Source organism: Semicossyphus pulcher, unplaced genomic scaffold, assembly GCF_022749685.1.
Source record: "Semicossyphus pulcher isolate SPU_LCO1_2020_fin unplaced genomic scaffold, fSemPul1.0.p SCAF_13, whole genome shotgun sequence".
NCBI lineage: Eukaryota > Metazoa > Chordata > Actinopteri > Labriformes > Labridae > Semicossyphus > Semicossyphus pulcher.
In genome coordinates, this window is record NW_027211637.1 from 15,831,555 (window position 1) to 15,841,187 (window position 9,633).

General features: G+C 42.1%; 1 protein-coding gene across 2 annotated transcripts; it reads right to left on the minus strand.

The window, feature by feature from the left end:
• Positions 1–1,031: 1,031 nt before the first annotated feature.
• cacnb3b (calcium channel, voltage-dependent, beta 3b) lies at positions 1,032–8,977 on the minus strand. 2 transcript variants are annotated; one of them, XM_069659991.1, is made up of 11 exons: positions 8,885–8,977; positions 8,580–8,632; positions 8,295–8,314; positions 8,010–8,090; positions 4,122–4,180; positions 3,796–3,896; positions 3,476–3,627; positions 3,292–3,387; positions 3,023–3,193; positions 2,884–2,931; positions 1,032–2,766 (listed from the first exon to the last, which is right to left on the minus strand). In XM_069659991.1, exons 1-10 carry the CDS (start codon positions 8,917–8,919, stop codon positions 2,902–2,904), a joined length of 798 nt encoding a protein of 265 aa, XP_069516092.1. In that variant the 5' UTR covers positions 8,920–8,977; the 3' UTR covers positions 1,032–2,766; positions 2,884–2,901. The 2 variants fall into 2 exon arrangements, with proteins under 2 accessions (XP_069516092.1, XP_069516091.1); XM_069659990.1 differs by having other exon boundaries at positions 1,032–2,772.
• Between the last annotated feature and the right edge of the window lie 656 nt (positions 8,978–9,633).

Genomic DNA, 9,633 nt, shown 5'->3' on the forward strand with positions numbered 1-9,633 from the left:
AAGGATAATTTTGTAGAAATTTCCTGCAATAGAAATAAAACATTTTCTAATTAAAAGAAGGGTTACTGTGCTCGCAGTGTTTCAGAAAGTGTCTTAAACCTGGTCCTTCAGAAATGAATGTGGGTGTCAGTGAAGCAAACTTTACTGTGGGCTTAAATAACTGCAGTGCATCATTCTAAAAGGAGGAAATACATATAAACACATGCTTTCTGAGGCGTTTAATATAGAGTTATGTGCTGTGACTAAAACCCCTCTACTCTCCCTCAGCAATGTTTGTTTCTGTGCAATTTGATAATACTTATAATATCTGCATGTTGAATATACAGTATGTACAATACAGCCTGGTTACGTGTACATGTGACTGGTTATGTAGATGTACTCTGGAGAGTGAACGGCTCATGTGAGGACGGTCTCAAAAAGCCCTTCTGATGAAGAAGGAGTACAATATGTCATGCACGTATATTAGAGTATTTACATATGTAGTTGTTAGCTGACTGCTATAGTTGTATATGAGAGAAGCATTAATGTGAGGTTATCAGTGCTTATTGAGACGCATTCACTTGTTCTGTAAGACATGACGTGGAAGCAGAAAGGTGATTAAATCAACACGAAAGAGATCAAGTTTGGATGAAGCTTTTTGGAAGCTGTTTGTAATCTTAATTTATATTGATGCATATTTGATGTTTGTTTTGCAGTTTAGCTGCAATGAGCACAGGGATAGGCCGTGGCGGATTTCAGCAAAGCTAGAATGTGCCACAAGGGGGCGCCCTCCATGTATTTATGGGCCTGCAGTACTTTAGGTATTGTGGCTGTTAATGCCAAAAGATTATGAAATGATTTACTGGGCTTATTAGGAAGTAAGCCTTTGCAACCTGTTGATGTGCTGAAAGGCTTGAGTGTCCCTTCAGTGGTGATAAAATCTTCCTGGGTGCCAAACTTTTTTTTCACTGTGCAGCTTAACTCTGAAGCTATATGGAGGTCTAAACTCAGCCCACCTTCAAACAAGAATCTGTGAGTGTTTTTTCCACCCTTTTCTTCGCAGTTTAGTGTGAAATTAAAATAATACTATTGATATGATGATAAAAAGGCAGATATGTTCCTTATTGGCGCAGCCTGTATTGATGTGTAGTTTAAGTTCAGTGCTAAAATCACAAAGTACTACATTCAGCACTCATGCCGAGGCAACATGTAACTGTTTTTAATCTATACATATATTCTGTTTAGAAATCAAACACTACATCTACTCAACAAGGTGGGTTTTTTTTCAAGTTTTCTGGTCCGCTTGGAAACCTGAAGATCAAGTCAAGTCGTGTTTGTTAAATCTCTCGTTGGTTGTTCGACTGCTGAACAAAGAAAAAAAATCAACAAAATGTGAAGAAATATTTTGTGATATAAGTATCGATGGGGCCATTGCTCCAGTATTAAACTTTTAGTTTTGTCCGAGATCATCATGAGGAGCAGTTTGGTGTCGGGAAAGAAAGCTACTAAATATCATGTGTTCAAAAACCAAAAGCCTGAGACTGGAGCAATGCATTATGGGTATTTTTGGAGTAACTTTCACCTCTGTTAAATCAGAAATCAGTGCATCTCCTGAAGTCTGGTTATGCTACATATTATATTTCTGGATCAATTTACGTCACAAAGAAGAATTATTTGTTGAAATGATTAAATGTGATTAAAAAGAATCACGTTTGAAGCCAAATGCGACTAACTCATTTGTTTTGTGTTTGTGTATTATTTGTTGGAAGAGCCGTCTTGTCTCGGATAACTTTAAAGTGATGGTTATAGGATTTGCCAACAACCATCTGCAAACAAAGTTATTTCAGATAATCCGTCCTAAGCTGCCGGAGCAGCGTTTATGTATTCACAGCTGTGACAAAGGATGCATAAAGACTGTTGATGTGGAAGCATGCGCTTGTCATGTAGACTATGAGTTTTGCATTATTGTTGCATACAGATATGTGATCGGCTATAGTGAGGGCCAAGATATGGATTAAATACACTTAAAAAACATTAAAAAAGCTACTGGATAAATAAGGAAACAGAAGAAATGATAAAGTAAAGATTGTGCATCTTAGAGGAAACATTTGGTTGGAGTGGAACGACAGCTCACAGAGAGCTGCAGAGCTGGAAGACTTACTGAATATGTTTGTGTCACTGTCTGCTCTTTGGAAGCCGTGTTTATCCGAGAGGAAACCTACGATAGGAAGCTACTTTTGTTTGTACGCTTGCATTTGTTGCTGTGCTACAGTACTTTATGCTAACATCCTCTGACTTCACAGGTGTGTAATTTCTCTGGGTGTCGATCACACATGTTCTGGCTCAGCTTTGCCAGGTGGGATGTGACCTCTAGAGTGAAAGCAGGAAGTTGGGGGGTGAGGTCAGGGAGGGGGAAAAGGTGGTGTGCTGTGTCTGCACTGCTGTACTGGGTTTTGTTACCAGTATGCGTGCAGCTGTAGAAAGCGGCCCTGAGTTGTCGCGTGGCGGTGGGAGCAGGGAGCTCTTGCCGAGGGGGCAGCAGAGAGGTGGTCAAACCTTCCTCCTCCTCCTTCTGCTCCTCTCCCTGTTCCTGTTTCTCCTCTTCCTCCAGCTCACCAGCCTCCTGCTCTTTCTCTCTTGAAGAACCCTGCTCTCCTCTCCGCCCCGGTGTGGCCAGAGAAGGTGGTGGCTGGTTTTGGAGACATGAGGGCTTGCTGCTGCCCCCTAGTGGCGCCCTGGTCCCTGTGCTCTATGACCTCCTCTTCTGACCCCAGCCGACAGCACAGGCTGCTCCTGAAGGGGAGCAGACGGCACATTTCAAGAGAGAAAATAGTTCCAGCACTAGAATCCAGTAGCAAAAGTAACAAAGACACATATATGAAAGAGATAGAAATTTCTTCTCACCCATGTCTGCTGTGGAAATCATTCTATCAACTCTTGAGTCTCGGAAAACTAAAGAGTTGACACAGGAAGCAGGTAGATTGTAATTCATGATGCAGCCAAAATGTTAACAAACCAAGTTCGAGTTTTGGGTTTGTCTTACCTGTTGGCTGGAGTTAGCTGAGGGAGGGGTGATCACGCTTTGGTCCAGTAAGGGGTTAACAGGGGCAGAACATGGGAGATGTGTAGCACGCCAGTAGATTTCCAGGTACTCTGCGAGATGCTCGCAAGCATCCTCTAGCTGATTCTCATCCAGGATGACGTCAAACATCTCCTGATGAGTAAAAGGGAGGAACGTGAGTCATCAAAACACAGTATAGCAGTCAGTTTCCATAAAAGATGCTTATTTTGAGCATTATAATGGTGACGTACAGGTGGACACTGAGCCAGCTTGTCCCCTGCCATCATCTGGACGTTGAGGTGTTTGCTTTGCGACTTCCCTCGAGATTTGATTAACCTCTGAAGAACCTGTGAGATGAAACAGACAGCTAAAAAATAACCACACAGGCAAAAGCTTAAGTCTTAAGTAGAGTTAAAGGGGTTTTGTGTGCTGTACTTTAGGCGAGGAGACTTTGACGTAAACGATGATGGGGGCCAGAGAAGTTTTGAGGAGCTGAGCCGGGTGGTTGATGGTGTCGGCATCCAGGACGACCAGCTGGAGAGACTTAGCCAGCTCAAAGATCCTCTCTATCTCACTCTGGACCTCCGCTGCAGCAAACCACACACAGACAGGGAGTTATTACGTCTCACAGAGCAACATCACCTACTGAAGTTTAATACAGACCTGACATAAAAGAAGGAAGAGCATCTATTCTTAGCAGGTTTTAAATCTTTATTTAGAAAAAGGAGATCAAAGCCAGCTTTCCTGTCACTCACCCAGACTGGAGCGCGTGTTGGATCTCTCCATTATGGCCTTCTTGTTGAGCACCGAGCGCTTTGCCAGCGACAGATCCGCAGTCACCCGTGTAATCGAGATCCTACAGAAGAAGAAGAAGAAGCGTCTCATCACACCGCATCCACAACTGTTTCATTTCAAAAGGATGAACTCACACACTCTCACAGCTAAAAATAAGTCACCGTCATCATGTGTCCTATCGACCATGAAACGTGAGAGGCAGACTGTGAAGAGCTGAGCAGCAGCTCGGTCACAGAGTTACTGTACAGCAACGCGCACACACACACGCACACACAAACGTACCCACCTGCCGTCAAACCTGTGTTTCAGGAAGTCAAACAGGGCCTTCTGCATCATGTCTGTTACCTAGGCGACAGAGAGGAAAGTAAAGTCCATAATTACATCTTTTCCTGTGATGACATATTTAATATCACTTGTATTAGACTACAGGGCTTTCTGTGTGGAGTTTGCATGTTTTCTCCAAGAACTCCGGCTTCCTCCCACGGTCCAAAGACATGCTCGGTAGGTTCATTGATGACTCTTAGGTGTGAGTGTGAGCGTGAAAGGTTGTTTGTCTTTGTGTGTCAGCTCCACCCCTCCACAAACCCGAACAGGATAAGCGCTATAGATAATGGATGGATGTTTCACTATATTGTCATTAAATTTTTTTTTTCATGTGCCTCAACTTGTGACTCCATGTTTTGACCAATGCATTATTATAGTTATATCTGCGTACAACTACAGTACTTTGTGTGGTAAGCAATTTCTTAAAGGTTTATATGCTGCTTGTAAGTTGACGTTGTACTTATAGCGCTTTTCTAGTCTTCCGACCACTCAAAGCGCTTTCACACTACACGTCACATTCACCCTTTCACACTCACACACTGATGGCAAAGGCTTCTATGCCAATCTCCAATCAGAAACTAACTACATTCATACACTGAAGACGATGCCTTCGAGAGCAGTTTTGGGGTTCAGTGTCTCGCCTAAGGACACGTGGACATGTATACTGCAGCAGTCAGGGATCGAACCCCCAGCCTTCTGATTGAGAGATGACCGACTCAAGAAGATGTTTATTGTCACTCCGGTTATAGAAGTACAATCGTGTGAAATACTTATCCCCGACGCTCTGATTAGAAAGGGTAAATATTAAAAATAGAGACATCTTATAGAATAAAAAAATACTAATAATAAAATAATGAAGCAGTTAACAAAGAGAGTAACATAAAATAAAAGCAATAATAATAATAATAAGGATATTTGGGAAGTATTTACATTTTTCTATTACATACATTATAAGGCAGAATTATGTGCATGTAAGGCAGAGGACTATATACATTCAAGAGAGAAGTATTGCACATTCTCATGAGGGTATCGCACAGGGGGTTGAATTGCACTTGTGTTGTTTTATTTATTTAAAAGTCTGATGGGCCTGATGGAAGAAGCTGTCCCTCAGTCCACTCTACCACTGAGCCACAGCCACACAGAAGTAAAGTGTTGCCATGATTGTTTGATACGACCTCTTGAACGTAAGCGGTCTGGCAAACACACAGTCCCACTTTAACATACACATTTATGCAAACTTACATTTAGCACAATTTAATTTAACAAATATCCTGTTCTTTTTTCAACAATTACACCAGACAGAAATGGTTGGTCTTCTTCTACTGAATATGTGTTTTGCTTATTGTTACTTTACTTGGATGTTTGAGCTTCACTGTGCACAATGACGAATGTGCAGTTTGACACTAGAAAGCTGTTTTCACATTCATCTAGTGATGAAAACTTTTACTCTGCTCACCTTAAATCTGACGTTAAAACAGGGATGTACAGGTCATTTTGAGACACATGGACCAACATATAAACTTATACAAATGTGATGTGGACATTTGAGGCCTCCAATGCACATAGACAGAAAATGGACTTAACAGGGACACTGGAAACGTCCTGTTTACAGCAGTTATTTGCATTTTCAAGAATTCCTAATCACAACATGTTTTGTGTAAAAACCTGATACAAATTATTATTCCAGGCAGAGTTTTATCTGCAAGTCTTTCAACAAATATGGTGGGGAAATGTAATAATGAAGAGAGATAGTGCGTGTGTCTAGCTGATGATGGCATGAGCGCTGTGAGGGTGAGGGGAAGCAGTCTATTTTCAAAACGTCCTGAAAAATGGATGGCCTTCAGAATAGGGGATGAAGCACGCAGTGGTGTTGCTCCTCCACAGCGCTACAGAGAGATGGAGGAACAGCGAGAGGGGAAGAGAGCGAAACAGGAAGGAAATGTCGGAGCACAATGGCGAGCAACAGAATATGATATGTAGAAGAGAGACAAAGCAAAGAGAAAGGGGAAGAGAGGAGGAGGAGGCAGGCTGGCGTTCACCACTGGAGCATCCCCAAAGCACATCACCAGAGCGCTGCATAAATATTTCACACACACACAAAACAAACGGCTTGGCACACAGCCTGCGCAGTCACAGACGAGAGAGCGAGGCAGAGAGAAAATGTTGAACACATTCTGTTCAATTACATGCCTCACATTTCAGCACATTCACCCCCTAGATTAATCGAGTTTAACTGCAATGATTTTTCATTTCATCCCACATGTGATGGAGAGGAGGAGATCATGTACAGAGGCTGGTATGAAGGGGCATACATGCGGTTCTATATGACTGGAAATGGATCTAAGATTCCTGTTGTGTGTGCTATAATTTCATCAGGATGTGACTGTGGTGTTTAGTATCAGAGTTACTGTAATGGGATAATGGATACCAGAGTGATTCCCTTTAGATCAGACAAGATAGATACTGGAACAGAAAATACAGTCTGGATTGAACTGGAACAATCGACGGTGGCCCAGAGAAGAAAAGGCCAAACAATGAGCCCCAACATGTTACATCTATGGCTATTAATAGTTATAGTCATTATTGATTAATTTACTAATCTAGATTTTTGTGTCTTTTATGAATATAATCAAAGTGTTTAAAGAAACGTGCTAAATACACATGACAATGACCAATACCTTAAATAAGCTACTTTTACTTATATTAACTATAAAAAAGACTACATGCTAGCAGCTCTGTGAGGCGTTACTGCATAACAATGTTTTAAGCTAAATGCTGACAAAAACAATGCTAACAGATGTTTAACTAGTACAATATTGTCCATGTTCACAATCCCAGTTTTGTGTGTTAGCATGCTAACATTTGCTAATTAGCATCAAACACAAAGTGGAGCTGATACTAATGGGAATGTGTAGTTTAGCAGGTATCTGGCCACAAAACAAAGTTCATGGTGGCACTAGAGACATCAACAAAGTGAGTGGGATTCACCCTTGGTGCTCCATGAATTTCTGTGTAAAATCTCATGGCAATCTATACGAGAGATTTTGAGATATGCTAGCAAGCTAGCAGGGCTAACATGTCAGCAGTTTAGTTTCATTAAGTGGTCTACAGTGAGAAATTACTCATTTGTCAGAAGTTATAAAGACTAGATCTTTAATATTTTTACTTGATATATGGTCGAGTAAATATACGAGCGGGAAGAATGGTGGTGCAGCGCTGTGGTTAGTGAGAATGACCCTAGAAGGGTCATAGTTAAAAACCTGGTTAGGATGTAGGGGGCCTTTCTGAGTGGAGTTCGCATGTGTGAATGTGAGTGTGAAAGGTTGTCTGTCTCTATGTGTCAGCCCTGTGATTGACTGGCGATCAGTCCAGGGTGTACCCCGCCTCTCGCCTAATGACAGCTGGGATCGGCTCCAGCGCCCAGCGACCCTGAACAGGTTAAGCTGTATAGATCATTTGCAGCAATGAAGTGCTGGATTTAAGATTTCTAACTTTGATGTCCCCTGTAGTATCAGTAGAGACATTGTGGGTGAAAAAAATGGACTAATGACTTTTTTATTATAATTTTTTAAATTAATAAATTAATTTTTAAGATTTTTTTTGTGGCTTTTTGCCTTTTATTGATAGGACAGCTGAGGAGAGACAGGAAATGTGGGGAGTAGAGAGGGGGGGTGACCAAATGATCGGCAGACCAGGAGCTGAACCTGTGATCAGTGCGTCGAGGACTGTAGCCTCTGTACATGGGACTGTCAGCTGAAGTCTTTGAACAAACGTGATGGGGAAATTGAATAATGAAGAGAGACAGAACTAACAAAAGCCTAATGAGAGGCATCATTGATGGTTGTCTCACCTCGTAGCCTTTGAGAGAAGGGCCCACCAGCACCACTGGCCTCATCGAAGGGACCACATCATACGGAGGAACGTGTTCAGTCTGCAGGAGGAAATATATACATCATTTGAAATTAGTTTACTTAATGAAACGTACACATTTAGTCGACTTACTATGAATAATAGGCACTGTGCATGTCAGCATTGTTAAAGGCTATTTAAATATCAAAGCTCTGTATAATGCTCTTTAATAAATGGTTACAGTGTAAAGTGATACACAGAAGAAGAGGCACAGAGGCGAACATACCTGTTTCTGCTTCTGTTTGGCTTTCAGGATAAACAGAATGAACATTTAGCATAAAGCTAATAAGAAAGCTTCGGCAATGAGTTATTATGTAGAAAATATTTAAGCTTCAAGGAAAATATTCACCCTATGCATTCAATGATCCAAATTCTCAAGGATTTTTAAAAACAGATTTTACTTCTGAAGGGGGCGATTCAGCCCAGGAATAGCAGGCTATGCAAATGCAACCCTGTGAGTGCATGTGGTACCATAAGCTGCAGAGCACAGACACAGCAGCAGGTCTCTTACCTGCAGATGGAGGGGTGGACCTCCGGCCGCCGGATGAAGCATTCCCTCCTTTCCTGTGGAGCACCATAATGCAAAGCTTCATTATGCGTGAATCCCCTCAGGGTGTAATTTAGAAAGAAGGACTTCCAAAACAGAGCAACACATGAGCAAGAACTTGTTCTAAAAAAGTTTTCAAAGGCTGCGCGAGACAGAAAGCTGGTGGAATTAGGTCAACGCAGAGAGACAGAGAGATAGAGATAGAGATGAAAGAGTAGGGGAGTGATATCAGACATGCAGGGAGCTCTCAGAGCTGTGTGACCTCTGACCTCGCCGCCGCTTTCTGCTCTTGTTTTATCCTCATGGCCTCCAGTTTTACGGGGCTCGGGATGAAAGTGATGTCTGCCCCTTCCTTCACCAGCCGACCGATCCACCAGTCATTGTTGTATTTCTGCATGACAGTCAAACACACCTTTTATGAAGTTATGCTGCATGGACCAAGCTTAAAAATAAAAGTATTTCTTAGTATGCGATCATGTTGATGCTGAAGGCCTCTCACTTCTTTTATGTGCAGGAAGTCTTTGGTTTCAAAGTTAATTGCAGCACCTTGCACTGGACAATCTTCATCAAGAGCCCCGCAGTAACTCACATTGGTTTTCACTGCGAATGCTACAGGTTTTGACTGATGACGACAGAGAAGGCACAACATATGTCAATAAAAACTTCATCTCCCATACTCACATTTGTTGTTCTGAAGATTACGTTTGGTTCTCTAGATCTTAATGAATCCACAACTAGATTTAATCATCATTCTGATCATGTTTACACACTTATCACCAGGAACTGAGGGTATATTCAAAGACAAGCATTGACCTTTGACCTCCAGACTCTCACCTTGGCTCTCTCTAGCTGCAGCTGAGCCTGGCGCTCGGCTTCACGCCGAGACGCCTCCTGGTCCTCCTCCAGGGACAGGTCGGAATCCGAGGGTCGACTAGTGTAGGAATCGGCTGAACCCTGCAAGAAAAGAGAAATAAGTCTTACAGCAGGCAAAGAACCGTAAACTCACCTCCAAACAGCA